At 50.2% G+C, this 18,548-nt stretch overlaps 1 protein-coding gene across 1 annotated transcript in view; it reads right to left on the bottom strand.

Annotated features, from left to right (window-relative positions):
- Positions 1–1,485: 1,485 nt before the first annotated feature.
- LOC102034649 (ephrin type-A receptor 10) overlaps positions 1,486–18,548 on the bottom strand; it is a gene marked incomplete at its 5' end in the record, with an annotated part of 18,784 nt that continues 1,721 nt past the window's right edge. Inside the window, 13 exons of the mRNA XM_014310814.2 lie at positions 1,486–2,281; positions 3,062–3,226; positions 3,300–3,493; positions 3,622–3,771; positions 4,909–5,112; positions 5,200–5,261; positions 5,950–6,135; positions 8,333–8,458; positions 9,209–9,264; positions 9,981–10,089; positions 11,516–11,669; positions 13,786–13,948; positions 15,983–16,003. Coding sequence (XP_014166289.1) covers positions 2,167–2,281; positions 3,062–3,226; positions 3,300–3,493; positions 3,622–3,771; positions 4,909–5,112; positions 5,200–5,261; positions 5,950–6,135; positions 8,333–8,458; positions 9,209–9,264; positions 9,981–10,089; positions 11,516–11,669; positions 13,786–13,948; positions 15,983–16,003 — 1,705 coding nt within the window. The remainder of the gene's footprint in view (positions 2,282–3,061; positions 3,227–3,299; positions 3,494–3,621; positions 3,772–4,908; positions 5,113–5,199; positions 5,262–5,949; positions 6,136–8,332; positions 8,459–9,208; positions 9,265–9,980; positions 10,090–11,515; positions 11,670–13,785; positions 13,949–15,982; positions 16,004–18,548) is intronic.

The raw sequence follows: 18,548 nt of genomic DNA, 5'->3' as shown, positions 1-18,548 counted from the left end.
TGGCCAAGTTTGTTTTCCAAACTGACTGTTCCAGATTGCGAGGCAAGATGTGTTCTATTACCATCTGTATGGCAGATGACCTTTGTCAAGTGGGCAGTTTGCCTTATCTCTGTCTGAGTGATCACAATCACACCTCCCTCAGGAGGGGACACCTGCTGATAACAGCCATTGAATGTCCCTGCATGGCTGATAAGAACTACAGCATCCCATTGGGAGATGGGAGCCCAGAGGGAGGAGCCAAGCATTCCTACCCGGATAGAATCTGGAGATTCTGGAACACCAGCACGGCTCCTGCACTGGATTGCCCAGAGGAACAGCAGCTGCCTCTTGCCCTGGATCTCCAGAGGCAGAGACTGCACCTTTCTCCAGGATCCCTGCTCCAGCAGAACCACCCCTGGCACTGCAGGAGGGCTGAGCCACAATTCCAATGGGACTGCTGCCAGCACCCTGACCCACAGGCTGTCAGCTTGGGTTCTGACTCTGCCAGTGTTGGTTTAGTTCACTGCAGTGTTTATTTCATCCTTTTATTATTTTTTTCTTCCCTATTAAAGAACCGTTATTCCTGCTCCCATATTTTTTGCCTGAGAACTCCTTAATTTAAAATTTATAGCAATTTGGAGAGGTGGGCAGGGTTCACATTCTCCATTTCAGGGGAGGCTCCTGCCTTCCTTTACAGACTCCTGTCTTTCCAAACCAAGACACTGAGGCACACTGTCACCTCACCACCAAGCCCTAGATGTCTCCAGATCTCCTTGAACCAGCCTGGAGCCAGCTCCTCCAGCAGCAACTTCCCAGCATGGCTTCTGCATCCCAACAGGCAGCACCAGCAGGGAGAGGGGAGAGAAGACCCAGAACCAAGCTAGTTCAACCCCCTGCCTAGAGAGCTGTAATATGCTTTCTCTAGAGATAAAACGTAAACACAGAGAGCACACAAATGCACTTGATCCTTGGGATCAGGCATTTCACTAAATGCAGGGCTTGGGTCACTGCTATTGCTCTTCAGGCTGGGACACAGGGGGATGGCAAGTGACCAACCTGACTGGAATGGGCCAGACTTGGAGAAATGATTTCTGTTAAAAACACTGACCAAGAAACTCTGGGGAGGGAGACAAGAGGCATGGTTTGAACTGCAGAGGGGGCAGGAAGGAGAGATCTTGTTTTCCCCAGAGCATATGCAGCACTCTCCTGGGCAGAGAGGTCACCCTGCCAGCCCCAACTCAATCCTCATTCACATCCTCATCCTCTCAGAGTAGCTAACAGCAGGGTCTGACCTGACTGGAGCACATTTCCAACCAGACTCTGAGCATCTCCTACAGCCTTCATCCCCTATGTAAATCTTTGCCTTTCAGCATTAATAATTCACTTGAGACACTTACAGATCACAATAAAGCCTTACAAAACTCCATACAGAGCTGCAAATACCCATTTAATTAACAAACCTCAAGGAAAGCTGTATTATTAAGATGCTATTTATGTCTTCTCTGGGATCAGGCTGCAGCTATGGGAGCTGCCAGCACGCCAGGCAGGCAGCACAGTGCTCACAAAACAAAGTGTGGATTGCATGGATGCAGCCAGCACCATTTCCTCTGTGCTTTACTGGAGAATATTTGGTTTTGTTCACCAACTGAGGTGTCAAAACTCAGTGAAGTAGCTCATGGAGCAGAAAGGATGCAACTGGGAAAAAGTTTCCTTCAGCACAGATGGGGAAAGTCACCTTCCAGGAGTTGGGCATTGGGTGAGAGCTGCTCTCTAAATATAAAAGCAATAAAAACTCCTTGTGGGGTTGCTGTGATCTGTCAGGCTGTATAAAAGTCCCCATGGATTCACCAGCAGGATACTAGATACAGAAGTGTTGGCTCTGGATTAAGACAGTGCAAAAAGGTCCATCCCACCCTGTGAACTCAACTACCACATGAAATGGCATCACTACAGTTTGACTCATCTTACAAACAGCCCTGGGGAGAGCCACGTCCCCCCAGGCACCACCCTGGGGATGCTGGGCTGGCACGGGGGACAGAAGCCCTGCTCTCCCACCACATGTTTGGCAGCACCAGCGGTTCCCACAGCCCACCTGAGACGCCCAGGATTCAGAGGTGGGGCTGGCTGGCCCAGCAGGTCTCTCCTCCCCAGGAGCAGGGGCTGCTCTGCCCCTCTGCACACACGGGCTCACACCTGCACGCCCCGGCCGTGCATCCGGATCACCTGGGCCCGCAGGCTCTGGATCCCACTCAGGATGGTCTTCTGGTGCTCTGCCAGAGTGATGCCCAGGCTCAGGATGTCTCTGCAAAATGAGCCCCATGTCAGCCAGCACACACAACCCTTACAGACAAACAGCTTGCAGGCACTCCCCCAAGACACAACCTTCTCCCCTTCCTTGCTGCTAGGCATGGGTTAACCATCACTGGGTTAACCATCACTGGGTTAACCATACACCCTTCTCAAGTGTGTATTTACAGTACTTAAGATGTGGCTAATGAATATAAAAGCATCTGGGTATGAACTAACTTGATTCCCATTTGGGAATTAGTGCACCCTTGCCAACAGTGCAAAGGCAAGAGGAACCAGGGCAGGGCAGCCCCAGCCTGGCACCCTCAGCAATAAAAACTGTCAGAGTTCCAAGAAACTCCTGAGCTTCAGCTGCTTGGGTAATTCCCAGCCACCACCTGCATCTGGAGATGTGACAGCTCAACAAGAGACATTGATTTTGAACAGATTACAGGATTAATTATCCACATTCTTGACGTGCATTTCACATCACTGTGACCACCGTGTGCCCCAACAATGACTGCTTCCAGACCAGACAGCACCCATTCCACACATGCACAAGTAAGAAAATAAGAAAATAATAAGAAATTCCCAAGGTTTAGCCCCAGCCAAAGCAGCACTGACCCTGACCAGGCATTCTGGGCTAACAGGAGCCTGCAGCACACCAGTGTGGGACACCTCTGAGCCCACCACCCTGTGCTGCAGCACCACAGGTTATCAGTAAATCACTCTGGATGTGGCTCTGCTCTCACTGCACCCACACACGAGGGTACAGTCAGGAGAAGGGGTCACTTACTGGGCTGTCATCCTGGCCACCGACTCCAGGTAGCAGTAGCCTGCAGCAGTGAAGTTGTCCTTGTATCTGCCCATTTCTATAGCTTCCAGCCATTCCCCCACGGAGCTGAACGAGGGGAAGGCTGAGAAGGTTCTCTTGGAGAGGGGGATGGAGGTGCCATGGGACCTGCCAGCAGAAAGGGTGGTGAACAGGGAGTGGGGCATGGCAGGGCAGAGGGGGGACGGGCAGGTGTGGTCACCTGGGGCATGTGGAGCTGGGACACTCTGGGGGCTCCAGGCTCTGCACCAGCTTGCTCAAGGCATTGTGGATCTGCGAGAACTTGGGCCTCTGGCTGCGGTCCTTCTGCCAGCAGTTGAGCATCAGCTGGTGCAGGGGAGGCTGGCAGTTGGCAGGGGCTGGCAGGCGGAACCCATCCTCCACAGCCTTCATCACCTGCAGGACACAAGGAGCTGAGGTCAGGTGCTGTGATGTAAACCAGAGGCAAACCCTGGGGCAAGCCAAGCCTCCCAGCCACTCCTGCAGCTGCAGCACCATGCAGTGAGCAGCTGCAGGGCACTCACATCCTGGTGGGACATGTCCCAGTAGGGTCTCTCCCCGTAGGACATCACTTCCCACATGACGATCCCGAAGCTCCACACGTCGCTGGCAGGACTGAAGTGCTGATACTGGATGGCCTCAGGGGCTGACCACAGCACCAGGCTCTTCCCACGCTGCACAGGCAGAAGGGCAGAAATGATTTAGGATTTACTGGCCCAGTGTCAGAACTCAGGACATTCCTCTGGGTGTCCAGAGTTGCCGGGACCCCTGCCAGGGGGCTCAGAGACCCTGAACACAGCCCAGAACACCTGTGGGTTTGATTATGATCCATGGAGCAAATTACCAGCTTTGTATGAAGACCTGAAAGCCACAGAAGTTTAAGTAGTGTAATAATAAAATTACCACTAGGTGAAAAAGTAGATTTTGGGATTTTTTAGAATAGGGGTTTTGGGGACAAGATGGAGGGACTTGGGCATGTCCAGCCTTTCTCCTTCTTCTCTACCTCCATCTTCTGCTGTGATGTTGGCACTTTGGGATTGGTTTAGAGCAGAAGCTCACTGTCTAACATAGGTGATAGGTATTGGGAAGTAATTGTAAACATGTTACACGTAGTTTGTAGTATAAAGACAGAACACTGCCCTGGGGCAGGCAGAGTGCCTGGAACTGTCCTGCTGGATGAACCTCAGCAGGGCAGGAGAAAAATTTTTATAGATAAGATACAATAAAAAAAACAACTCTGAGACTGAGAACTGAAGAACTCCGACTCATTCTTTGAATGTGCAGGCTGAAACAGAGACTTTTCACATATCTCAGGGCTGCAATTACCTGCAACCTTCCGAGAGCCCAGCAGGATGTGGCCAATGCTGGCAATTCCCAGGTAGCCATTCACTGTTCATCATGCCCTGCCTGGCATCACAGGGTAGACATCAAGCAAACCCATGTGCCATGAGCACATTTAATACTAAGAGAAAAGTTTTTCCTCCATTTGTTTAAAATGTCACTGCAACTGGAGTGTGAGTCCTGAAATATTAATGGGAGAGGAGGATGTCCCCAGGAAGAGCTGATGGCATTCTGTACACTGATATTTAAGGAAAACCACCTCACAGCTGTACAAACACAAGTCCTTCTGCCCTGATTTGTGCAGTGGGGTTGTGGGCAAAGCAGGCATGGTGCTATGCAGGTCCCTGACCAAACATATTGGATTTCCACCTGAGAAAGAAGCCCAAGGTGCAGAATCCCTGTTCATACTTGAAGAAGGAGATGGGAGCCTAGGAAAAGTGTTGACAACAGAATGCGGAAATGCAGCTCACCATGGTGGAGAAGATGGTTTCCATCTTGTCTTCCTGAGGCTGTCTGAACCCTGTGATCTTGCATGCCAGGCTACTGCTGACGAGGACCTTGTGGGCAGCCAGGCTCTTGTGCACATAGCCCATCTCTGCCAGGTATGCCATGCCAGAGGCAATGCCCTGCAGCATGCAGATGAGCTGCGTGCCCGTCAGCTGCCCCTCGTGTTTCTGTGAAAGCAGAGGAGGATAAGCCAAAGGGCAGCCATGGGAACACGGCCAGGAGAGTCCAAGCTGGGCAGACACCCCAGTACTCACCCTGAGGAAGGAGTCCAGCAGGCCATTCCCCATGTACTCCATCACTATCATCATGGTGCTCCCTGCTCAGACAGACAAACAGCACGGTGTCAGTGCTGCCACCATTCAGACCCTGCAGGGATTACAAATCCAGGTGCCAACCCCTGACCCCTCCCAGCACTGTCTGTCACTCCTGGAATTCCAGAAGTGATTGGCAGATCCAAAGGATGCCCTCTACCCCTGGGGGGCACTGGGCCATCCAGGTGTCCTTTGTCCCTTTGTCCCTCCCCTCCTGTCCCTGCTTGGTGGCTCCCTGCCCCTTCCCTGCCCCTCTCCCCGGGGTTCAAAGGAGCAGCAGCCACGGGCTCAGGGAGTTCTGTTGGAGCTGGTGCTGCATTCAGAGGCCTGTGGGCCAGAATAAAGCTCTGGATCCAAACCCTCCATCAGAACCGACTCCTTTCCTTCACCATCGCCTTAAAGCTTCTCTGCCAGAGGGAAACCTGAGGAGCAGCCCCTGGTATGGGGGGAAGCTCCATCCCAGCACCACCAGAGCTCCTGCAGGCCTGGACTTGTCTGCAGTGCCCAGAGCAGCCCCCAGCCAGCCAAAAGTGTCTGTGGGTGAAACAACACCCACCCAGCCAGCCCAAAGTGTCTGTGGGGGGAAACACCACAGTGCCGCTGTTTGGTTCAGGGCCAGACAAGGCCACGAACCAGACAAGGCCTCAGGCAGGTCCCATCTGGCTACACTGGTAAATATTCCAATAAATGTACCTCTGGTGATGACCCCCTCGAGGCGGATGATGTTGGAGTGGTCGAACTGGCCCATGGTGCAGGCCTGAGCCAGGAAGGAGCGCTGTTGTTTCTCGGAGCAGCCGGCCCTCAGCGTGCGGATGGCCACGGGCAGCTCGCGCTTGCTGGGCAGCTTCAGACACCCCCGGCACACCTCCCCAAACTCCCCTGCATGGCAGAGAAATGGGTTAAACACATCCCTGGCAGGATTCACAGCAGGCCATCCTGAGCACTGTGCTGCTCCTCTGCATGTGTGGGAGCCTACCTATGTGGGCCTGCCTCCTTACCTAAGGCCTTACTGGAAATGTGCCTGAACTCTAAGGGTCACTATGATAAAGTGAACATGGAGGTATACCAGCCCTCTCATTTCCTAGTACTTAGAAAAGCAGGAATCAAACCTACACTAGAGGAATCAAAACCCTCCATATTTCGTTTATATTACTTTCTAGTAGGGTCAGCTAAACAAGCTATCGGGCCCATACCCCAGAAATGATGGTTCAGCTCCTTCCCCTGCTAATGAACCCACAGACAAAACGAATTTTTATCACTAGTTTACTCCTAGGAATCAAATAAACTCACCAGTCCCGACATCTGAATTCCATCTAATGGTGTGTTTCAGGGTTTACCTCAGAACCTCGGGTCTCTCCCCTGACAATTCCCTCCCAGGTGTGTCAGTCACCTCTCCTTTCCCCTCCCAGAGCTGTCTGTCAGTCCTGGCATTCCAGAAGGGCATTGAGTGATTGGCAGATCCAAAGGATGCCCTCTACCCCTGGGGGGCACTGGGCCATCCAGGTGTCCTTTGTCCCTTTGTCCCTCCCCTCCTGTCCCTGCTTGGTGGCTCCCTGCCCCTTCCCTGCCCCTCTCCCCGGGGTTCAAAGGAGCAGCAGCCACGGGCTCAGGGAGTTCTGTTGGAGCTGGTGCTGCATTCAGAGGCCTGTGGGCCAGAATAAAGCTCTGGATCCAAACCCTCCATCAGAACCGACTCCTTTCCTTCACCATCGCCTTAAAGCTTCTCTGCCACAGGGAAACCTGAGGAGCAGCCCCTGGTATGGGGGGAAGCTCCATCCCAGCACCACCAGAGCTCCTGCAGGCCTGGACTTGTCTGCAGTGCCCAGAGCAGCACCCAGCCAGCCCAAAGTGTCTGTGGGGTGAAACACCACAGTGCTGCTGCTTGGTTCAGCACCAAGGGCCAGACAAGCTCAGGCACGTCTCATCTGGCTATATTGGTAAATCCCAATAGTCTTACAACTGTTGTCTGTAAAATTATTGCTGCTCAACAATCCAGAGTAGCCCCAGAAAACAAGGCTGTCTGCTCTGACAATAATTTATACACCCCATGGAAGCTGCTGACCCTTAGGCACCTCCAGAGCCTCTCAGTGCTCTCTCCATGCTCTGCTCCAGTGCATATTGTGTTTAGCCCATGAGAGGAGGAGTAATAACCAAGGTCATGCTCTGGGCCTGGCTGGTTCTGTCTCCTGGTCTGTTTCCCACAGAGCTGGACACAGCAAGGCTGTGAGGGAGGGTTCCTGCAATCCTTGAGGAAGAACATCCCACTGCACAGCCATGCGCTCCACAACAGGAGCTAAGGAATTCCCAACATAAAAATTCAATTCCCAACATGAAAAAACCAATATTGGCTTGACAGCAAAAAGTGTGTAGCTATGAGCAGCTTTATTGATTTGGAAATCAGGTTATTGTTAGGTCAGCAGTGAGACAAACACACTCCCTAATTCCTTAGATTTAAATGTCTTCCTTACTAATTTCTTTCTTGATTTTTCAAACACCAGTTTGCTCATGAAAGGTACATGGGGCTCCTCTGAGCTGCTCCACCCTGCAGTTCAGAGGCAACCTCATCCCCTCTTCAATGTCCTCTCCCCTTCAACACTGTCCTTCAGCTGCAGGCAAAGCCCTCCCTCCTCCCTTCCTCCACCTCTGCTGCTGCTACAGCTGAATTTATCTTTAGGAAAACAAATGACAAAGAATGATCACGTTTCCCACTTTCTGGCACACAGTAGCCATTAAGGCTCTAGGGTCCAGTCAGGGGATTTTAATTTGCTTTTAAGTTTTAGGCAGTGAAGTTGATGAAAATCGATAAATCATTAGGTTCACGTATTTATAAATAGTTTTCATGCTGCTGTCAAACTGCCCAGATGCAGATAATTGCTGATGCTTTCTGCTCTGCGTGGCTTGGCTGTGCTCAGTGCCTCAGGAAAACACCAGGAATGAGGAACAAAGCTTCAGGATAAAACCCTCGCTGGATAAATTCCCATCCTGTGCTGCAGGTGGGTACCCCCAGGACTGCAGCAATGCCATGGCCCAGTGGAAGGGGAGCACACCAGCACAGCCACCACCCCGTGGAACTTGCCTGTCCTGATAATCCTCTCAATTTTGATGCTGGCATTGTCCAGCTCCTTGGCAAAGAGGTGCACAGCCTGCATGGGGTCCTCGCAGGTGCTGGGGTCGATGTACGTCCTCCTGGTTGGTATTTTAACTGCAGGAAAGGCAGAAAGGGCAGGTGAGAGGGGCTCAGCAGAACTTCCACCCACCCATCCTGGGAAACACCATCCCAGCTCATCCATCTCCTGGTCTGTGGGCAGAATCAACATTATACCTTTCTATAAGCATAGCAAAAGACTCATTTCTAAGGTTTCTAAGATTATTTTTTTAGGATTGAGTGAATCCAACTGCTCTGCTCCACTGCCACAACTCCTGGGTAATGGAGAGCAGCCCCTTTGCTCCAGTGAAGCGCCCACCCTCCAAAGCCAAGTGAAATGGTCAAGGCAGGCTCTTCTACTTCCAAGGTGCTTTGGGGAACAGAAAAGCATGTGTGCACTCCATGGGCTGGGAATCAAATAAACTCATCAGTCCCTAGATCTGAATTCCCTCTGACAACTGTAAAATTATTGCTGCTCAATAATCCAGAGTAGCCCCAGCAAACAAGGCTGTTTGCTTGAGAAGCTGACAATAATTTACACACCCCATGGAAGCTGCAAGTGTCCCCATTTCCTCTGGCAGGCAGTGACCCCCACACAGCCAGGATAGACATTAGCACATGGAGCTGTCAACCCACGGTCCTCAGAGAGCCTTGCTGTGCTGGCCCCTGCTCTGGGATAACACAGGGTGACAGCACTTCAAAAGTGAGGGCTCAGGGCTGCTTTGGTGGGATGTTAACAATGATAAACCAGGGATAAATCAGGGATCCCCACAGTCACACCAGCTGTGACAGCTGGGTGCCACTTACAGTGGAAGTACAGCTCCTCATCCCCATCCTGGCTGGCCTTGCTGTACCCACACTGCCTGCAAAGAGAATGAAGATGCACAGTGTCAGGACCCAGGACATTCCTCTGGCTGCCCTAGAGGACTCAAGACCCTGGCAGGGGGCTCAGAGACCTTGGCACGGAGTCACAAACACCTGTGCCTTTGATTTTAGCCCATGGAAACAATTACCAACTTTATGTGAGGAGTTACAAGCCATAAGAGTTTGAATAGGATGTAAGTGAATTTATCACAGAGTGAAAAAGTAGAATTTTGGGGTTTTAGAATGGGGGTTCAGGAGGCAAGATGGAGGGATTTGGGTGTGTCCTGTCATTCCTCCTGCTTCTTCTTAGCCTCCATCTTCTGCTGTGATGGTGACACTTCTGGATTGGTTTAGAGTAGAGACACACTGTCTAACATAGGTGATAGGTATTTGGAAATTATTGTAAATAATGTACACATAGTTTTTAGTATAAAAAGCTAACACCACCCCAAGGCAGTCAGTGTGCCACAAACCAACCTGCTGGACAGACCTCAGCAGGTCAGAGAAGGAATGTAATAGATAACAGCAAATAAACAACCTTGAAAAGCCGAACAGAAGAATCCTGACTCCTTCTTCAGCTGCCAGGCTGGGAAAAGAGACTCTAACACATCTCGGGGTCATCCTGACCACAGAGACTCTGAGAGCACAGCAGCACCTGGGCAGTAGCTCCTCACCCCAGCTCAAACCCCCCTGGACCACGCCTGGCCCTGCTCACCTCCTCCAGACCATCACACCAAGCACCAGGGACAGCAGCACTGTCAGCCCCACGATGGCCACCACGGCGATGATGAGGACGGGGCTCTGCTCACTGGAGGCCACTGTCACTGCAGGAGGGAAGCAGAGCCACTCATCAACCAGGTTTGAGGAGAGCAGCTGCCTTGCTCACTGCTCCCATGGCCAGCCTGGGTGATCCAGAAGAGCTGTGGGAGTTTGGCTGCTTTTTTCACCATCCTCACAACAATTCATGTTCTGGTTCTGTGACAGTGCTCACAGGGGTCTTAGGATGAGTGAAGAGACGAGGATCTGACTCCCTGTTTCAGAAGGCTTGATTTATTATTTTATGATATATATTATATTAAAACTATACTAAAAGAATAGAAGAAAGGATTTCATCAGAAGGCTGGCTAAGAATAGAAAAAGAAAGAATGAATGGCAAAGGCTTGTGCCTCGGACTCTTGGTCTGAGCCAGCTGACTGTGATTGGCCATTAATTAGAAACAACTCTATGAGACCAATCACAGATGCACCTGTTGCATTCCACAGCAGCAGATAACCATTCTTTACATTTTGTTCCTGAGGCCTCTCAGCTTCTCAGGAGAAAAAATCCTAAGGAAAGGATTTTTCAGAAAACATGTCTGTGACATGGTTCAGCTTTAAGAGCCCAGGCTGGTGGGATCAGTCCAACATGTTGGGCACTGCAGACAGAGCAGCCCAGCACTGCTGCACCAGCTCCTGGTGCTGGTAATCAGAGCTGAGCAAGAATCCTGTTTATCAGAGGAACATATCAAAATTTATGGCCTTACAAATAGTTTTCTTTCATCACATTAGTCCCTTTTCCTCCTGCTTTTGCAAACAGGGGTATTAGATAGCGACTACATTCTCTATAAAATTTTTATTGGCTTCAATTAATTCTGAAATGTCTTCTGTATGGCAAATGAAGGCAATTTAAAGCCCTGTTAAACACAATCTGTGGGAGCTGTTCTGAGCCAGCCAGCTCAGCCTTGCTCTTCCAGCCAGCGTGGGGGATTGTGCCGAAGCCCAACATCCCTCCAGCCCTCTCTCAGTGAAATAAGATGCTTTTGGACCACAGTTATGAATGGGAATTTAAAAGGAGAAGTCCCAGCAGATAACACTGTTGCTGGCTGCCCTGAGCCAGCCAAGGAGCAGGCAAGCCAAGTGCCTCCTGAGCCAGGACAGCAGCAGGGAGCAGTCATGAGCTAAGCGTGGTTTTGGGCAAGCTCAGCCAAAGAGCAGAGCCTGTCCCAGCCTCCTCATGAGAAAGGAGCCAGACAGCAGCTGCCCTCATTGACTCTTCACTGAGAAGAGACAGGACAGGCTCCCCCAGCACAGGCAGGACCAACCTCATCAACATCTAATGGGAAAATGCAAGGAAAAGCAAATTCCTGGGCAGCAGTGACCCTTAGACCTGGAGCAGCAGAACCAGAGGAACAAGTGCTGCTCCATGAAACAACAAGCACAAGCTGCAAGCACAGCATCCCCAGGGCTCAGCTTAGAGCCCTCCTGCACTTACACTCTGCCAGTGTCTCCACTTCAATGCCAGGGTTGTAGTCTGGAGAGGAAGATGTTCTGATTTGGAAAATGTAGAGGGTACCAGGCTTCAGGTTATTGACTGTCACGGCCGTTGATGTGGTTTTCACAGTTGAGTAACTTTGATCTCTCTGATCCTGTGAAATAATGAGATACCTGAGATGGAGCTGGACTGACAGCTGTGACACAGAGCCAGCAGGGCACAGTCCTGTCCTCAGCTCTGGGCCCCGTCAGGACAGCCTCCAAAAGAAACAATACATCCACTACATGTCTGATCAACAGAAATTACATGGGAAGGTCACAGGAGACGGCAGACGGAGGTGGATGGTGCTGTGAGGACATGAAGGCAGAGGATGGGGTGGTGGGGAGCAGCTGTGCCACCCCTCATGGCAACTTCCCCATGCCAGGCTCAGCTGTGGCAGCAGCCAGCCCTTCCCTGCTCCCTGCTGCAGCTGCTCAGGACTGGAGCAAATCTGTGGGGATTGGTGAATGGCAGGGGGAGCCCAAAGGGCACCCCAGACCCAGAGTTCAGTGTCCCCACCCCACATTTCAGCACAAGCAGTGTCCCAGCCCCATTGTCCAGCACGGGCAGTGTGTCCCAGCCCCACAATTCAGCACAGGCAGTGTCCCAGCCCCATTGTCCAGCACAAGTTCAGTGTCCCAGCCCCACATTTCAGCACAGTTCAGTGTCCCAGACCCACAGTTCAGCACAGGCAGTGTCCCAGCCCCACAGTTCAGTGTCCCCACCCCACAGTCTGGCATGGGCATGAGCAGCAGCCACTCACTGCACTGCTCACATCACTGCCAAATGTGTTTCCATTTGATAGGTTTCCCCCTTTGAATCTTCACAGTAAAAACAAAAGCTTTAAAAGCAAAGATTAGGAGCTAAGTTGATATCCGTGTCAGCATCAAGAGCCTCATTTCAGTGAATAACTGCTAAACTGAATTTAAATTCTCTACTCAAGGAGGAAGGTTCCTCATTTCATACCCCAAGTATCGTGTTGCTGCAGCCCATTTGCACAAGAATTAATGTCTTGGGCTCCAGCATTTGCCCTCCTCCACAGATCCCTCCTCTCAAATCTATCAGATGCTGCAAATCACATTAATATGAATCAGCTTCAGGGTAGCTTGTTTCTAAATACAGAATGCTGACATGTCACCTGCACAGTGTGCCTGACACACCATCAGCTCCAGAACGAGCCTGAGCACACGCAGATAAGGTAATTTGCAGAACTGTGTCATAAACTGCATTCATTCTCATTTAGAGCTTTGTGCCTGCTCTGCCCACTGGTATTTCTCCTAAAATCCCCAACCTACTGCACCTGTCAAACAGCAGCAATTTTTAAAATCAAGAAACTGTCATAAAAATATTTCCCATGTAGAAGGGCCACCCACAGTCACAGGTTTGTGGCTCTCAGTCCAAATCCAGTGCAGACCACAAGGTCCCACACTCTCCTGGAGAGCAGGCTGGGGATACAGAGAGCATCTCCTCCGGGATGTAGGAACCACTGTGCTCTCAGTCCCTGCCCAGCTGCAGTCCCAGATGGATGGGCACACACAGCACCCCTGCTCCTGAGGGGGGCCAGGGAAGGGCACAGAGCCAGGGGCACAAGCAGAGCCCATGGCAGTGCCCAGTATTGCCAGCCAGGGGCTCTGTACAAATCACAAAGAGGACAGGACTGCTGGGGAACACCTCTTGAGCTGTTTTATTTTCCAGCATCAGCCTCATTACATGGTGATGACAATGGGAAGATGCCACCAGCTCACATCCCAGGCAGCAGACAAAGAACTTAATGTCACAACTCACTTTAAAACTTTTTTGACCAATCACACAAAGCAAAAGCACATTGACAGGAGTTCCAGCCAACCAGTATAAGCACACATACCTTTGGTTAAACAATGCTTGCTTATTTCAAATACAATACCTGCTTGTGAGCCTTAAAACACAATGCACAGAACTCCATTATTAAGGTTAGAACTTCCTAATATCTCACTAGATAAACTTTTCTGTAGCTTAGGGAGTTATTCTAGACTCCTTAATACTTAATACTCCTTAATAATAACTCCTTAAGCATTAATACACAGACCATTGTTCTGTTTGTCCTTTCTTTTCTACTTCTTACAGAATTTTTCTGCTGACCAATCTCATGGCTACTGCTCAGCTCCAATCCCAGTTCTGCTGTCTCTGAGGCCTGCCTTTTGCAGCTTTCCCAAACCCCTGTGATTTTAAGGATTCCCACACCCAGAGCCTACCTTCTCAAAGTACTTGACCTCGTACTCGGTGCCATTGGCAGTGAGCAAGCCTGGCTCCTGCCAGGACAGGGTGACACTCTTCTGCTCCACTCTGTCTGTGCGGATGTCAGTGACAGGAGTTGGCACTGAAAATGCAGAGAGGAAAAGGGCACTGACTGAGGGGCTGCTCCAGTAAAACATTTCACTTAAACAGAGTGTGGGGCTTCTGCAGACACCAGTCCTCTCTCTCTGAATCAGGACTGGAATAGCTCCAGGATGAGCTGGTGGCCATCCAGTGGGAGAAGATAGTGGTAAAACACATCAGCTTTGTAATCCATGGGCTGCCTGCAACCCTCCAATGGAAAACTGGCAAAAATCCCAACAGCATCCTCCACCCTTAGTGCTGCTGGAGTCTGAGGATGGGTTCGTATCCTGGGCTCTGAACCCCTGCTGAGGATGTCTGGGAAAGGCAAAACACAATCTTTGATCAGGAGGGCTGGTGGGACACACCAAGGCCTCCTGAACCACCTCACACCAGATCTACCCTGGACTGCTGGGGGTTTGACCCCTGCTCTGAGAGCAGGCTGTGCCTCAGGAGCTGCCTGTGTATTTCTGGTCAGCACAAACTGCCTCCCCAACGTGCAAGCATCCATTTAGTTCATCCACTGCAAGATGCAGTTGCCAATATTCCCATTTTTAACCAGGTTTGGCTCCAAGCAAGTCTCCAGCCTATGCAGGCAGCAGCTCACAGCCCTCAGGCACAGCAAAAGCTGCACAGGGCCATTGACTGTTTCCAGCTTGTCCTACTTCCCATCAAATCAGGACATTCACTGGACCTGTTTCTGTCCCACCAAGACTCCTGTGGAGAGGAACAAGTCCCTAGAAAGTAAACTTAAATATCCATGAAATTTTGTATTTATTACTTAGCTCATTAATCTTTGCTGAAATAAAAAGCCCTCGTGATGTTTTATTCATGGTGATTTGCTCCTTGATTCCAAGTCACTTTGGCTCCCTGTGAGAGGAGTCAAAGGGGCTCCTGTGCAGCTCCATGGCCCACACACAGCTCCCTCTGGGTGTGAGACATAATCCAACATTATCCCCCAACACTTGCCTTGGGTCCTGCTCCTGTGAGATAAGCCAAGTGCTGCTTACTGTGTTGTATGATCCCCATCAATAAAATATCACACAGCTGCCCTCCTGTGTCTCTGAATCCTGAAAATGGACTGGAGAGACCTGACTGCGTGGTCCTGACTGTTAACAAAGTCATCAGGAAAAATCCTGCTCGCTCACAGATGTGTTTTAGAGCAGAGCTCATGGTACATGACAGAAAAGCAGGTGCCAGCCTCAAACATGTTTAAAAAACATTAAAGAAAATCACACAGGCTATAAAGCATTTCACACTGTGTAAAAAAATGTATTTCCCATCAATATTTTAAGCTCTCCTATCATTGCCTCTATTTGAAAAAGCAAACATTAAATTATTCACCACTCTGCCTGATTTTATAAACTCCATTCCCCTGTACATGGGTTTTCTCCTGTTGATTAACCTGAGTAGCAGCAGAACAGGCATAAAACTACAGCAGAACAGGCATAAAACTACATGTGGCACCGTGTCCTTCCCCAGAACAACTCACTGCACCCAACAGCTGCACTTGGGCACCTGCTTGTGCCAGATAGAGCCACCTCTCTCCTCCCTCACCAGTTACTAACATCCCAACCCTGAACATGCCTCAGATATCTCCATTCCAAAGCAGAGAAGCTGCCTCACCATCAGCATGCAGCCCTTTCAGGACAAAGACCCCAGGAGCTCAGACTTTTGCCCAGAGCTGGCTCATCCTGCAGCCCCACTGCCCCACAGTGACTGAGTCAGCCCTGAGCACACACAGGCAAATCTGCTTTGGAGGACCAAATCCAGCTCAACCCCCTTCTCCAGCCTCAGGAAGGAGGATGCATTCTGGCACTGGTTGCATTATTAATCAGCAGCAGATTTAAAAGCTCTTTAAGGCAGGAGCCTTGTATTCCTGCCGGGAATACAAATGACAGTGGCCTGGAGTGCACATTTACATGGCTAATGCAGCTTCACTCCTGCAGGCAAACAGTTCCCCTCACTCCTCCAACACTTTTATTTAGTCCCATGCTGGGGACAGATTAGAAAAAACACAGTATTAATTTTGCCACCTGCAGACTAAATTGCATCTCTTCTTTTGGCTGCAATTACAAGGAGCGATGGACAATTCCCTCTGGTGACTGCTGGAGGGGAAGGACAGCACGGAGCTGGATTAGAGGAGCAGGATCTGACAGCTAAATAAGGTCTTGTTTCTTGTTTAATTTTTCCTCAGAACCTGCTTATCAGCAGACAGAGCTCCCCTGCTGCTGTGAACGACTCTGAGAGCACAGCATGACAGCCAGCACTGCCCAGGCATCCCTGGAGCCTCCCTCCTCCTGACCTCTGGCCCCATCCAGCACCTCTGTGGTGGGCTCCAGTGACAAGGGGCTGCAGAGTCAGGACTCCAAGGAACCTTGTGCTCTGAGGAGCAGCTCCCCACGCTGTCCCTGCCAGCTGTGGCTCCGTGTCCTGCCCACGCAGGGTCCCCTCCTCGCAGTGGGGTCTGACAGAAAAACTCAGGACACAACTTCTCCCCAATTCTCCCCTTCTTTGCTGGTAGGAATGGGTTAACCATCACTGTCACCCCTTGCCAGTGGTGCAAAGGCAAGAGGAACCAGGGCAGGGCAGCCCCAGCAATAAAAACTGTCAGAGTTCCAAGAAACTCCTGAGCCTCAGCTGCTTGGGTAATTCCCAGCCACCACCCGCATCTGGAGACTTGACAGCTCAACAAGAGACATTGATTTTTAATAGATTACAGGATTAATTATCCACATTCTTGATGTGCATTTCATTTCCCTCAGGAGTACACGGCATCGAGCAAGGGGCTGAGATTTCCCCCTTCCCCAGGGGAAAAGCTGTTCTGACCAGCCAAGGTGTTGGGAAGGACGAAAGTTTGGCAAGAGAGTCTCACAGATATGTGTGCTTAGCAGGAAGATTTTTAAATGTAGAGTCTGAAGAAGGAATAGAGATGGAAGCAAGTTTTGATATTGAAGAAAAGAATTGCTGAGCCAGTCTTACTGGATAACCAAGGAGGAAAAGGGTGTGTTAGTTAGAAGGGGGTTTATGGCTTAGAGCAAAGGATAAACCCACCCCAAACAAGAAGATGTTTTTACCAAGCAGAAAGAGAGCACAGGCAAACAAGTCAGCAAAGTTGCAAGCAGAAAAAAGGTCTCAGAATTTTCCACTGCAAGAAAACTGAAAACCAACTTCTAGCTTAAACTGTAATGTACTGACTTTTAGTGATTGGAGAACAGTAACATGAATATGGTAATTATAGCAGTTATGATAGGCTACAGATAAAAGTTAAGGTATAGATTGGTTCTGCTGTATTAAGATGCTCAGCAAAGAAAAGTATAAAATGCATTGTAACCAAAATAAAAGTATATAATGCAATGTAACCAAAACTCTGTGCCCCTGGCCTGAGCTCAGGAGGCAGAAGACCTTCCCAGAGCTAAATCCATCCTTGAACAGCAAAGATCCTAATGAGGAGTGACACCTCAGCTGAGGAGCAGTCTGCAGCACAGCATCCCCCAATGGAGCCACAGGGATTATGGCACAAGGGAAGAGAAAGCAGCAATGTGCACAAAAAAGCATTTGATCAAGTGGTGGGAAAATTATTTCTAACAAGATCAAAGTTTAATCTCTTCAGATGAAATTGTTGGCCGCTTCCTGCCAAGAGGTACCTGAGGATCATCTGTCTCCATTAAGTGTGGCTTGGGAAAGGGTTTTCATGCAAATTAATAATGTAACTGCAGAGGAATGGACAAGGACACGACAAGCCAGAGCTGACTGTCCTTCAGCAGAGCCAACAGCACAGGAGGGACCTGACTGTCCTTTGGCACAGCCAACAGCTGAGGAGGGACTCCTGAGCCAACTCCTCTGGTCAGGGGCCTGTGCACAGGCACGGGCACTCACTTCCCCTTACCTGAGGGAACAGAAATGCCAAACTGGAAATGGAAGGGGACAGTTACAGTAAGAACTGTGTCACAGACCAGCGCAGGATAGAGAGAGGAAATCAATTTTTTTTGTTTCTGAAGGATAGCCAACATTTGAATTATCTGTTTTAAGAAGGGGTTTTTGATGAATGGGCTGGAAATGCTGCTTCATCAAAGGGGGTTTTATGATTTATAAATTCAAACTGCAGCCAGATCTCAGAGCAGACTTGTCCCTTCACAGCTCAGGCTGTCACCAGGCTCACTCCTTGTGTAGGAGCTTTGGGGGGTAGGACAGTGGGGATGGACAGAGACCAGACATCTCTGCAGCCAGGGCTGGGAACTTGTGGTTCATTGCAAAGGGCCTGGGTGCAGGGCCCTGCTGGGAGCTGCCAGCCACAGCTCAGAGCAGGCTGAGAGAGGAGAGGGGGAGAGAGGATGAGAGAGTGAGGTTGCCATTACAATACCATAAATCTTCTTCTGTGCTGAATATTCTAATTCTCATTAACCAATCTAGTACAAGATACAAACTCTATAGCATTTCCATACAGCCTATAAGAATCATTACATTCCCACACTGGGTTACATTTTAAACCCTAAAAACTCCTCTTTGGGCCCCTTCTGCCAAGCCAGCAGGGTCTGCTCTGAGCCTTGGGCCTGTCTGCAAGCAGAGGGTGTTGCTCCATCAAAAGGGGATCACCTTCAGCTGGCCATGCCATTGTTTTCCAGTTGTTCAGTAACTGAGG

The sequence above is a fragment of the Geospiza fortis genome, unplaced genomic scaffold, assembly GCF_000277835.1.
Source record: "Geospiza fortis unplaced genomic scaffold, GeoFor_1.0 scaffold38, whole genome shotgun sequence".
In the NCBI taxonomy this organism is placed as follows: Eukaryota; Metazoa; Chordata; class Aves; order Passeriformes; family Thraupidae; genus Geospiza; species Geospiza fortis.
This window is presented reverse-complemented; position numbering and strand designations above follow the sequence as displayed.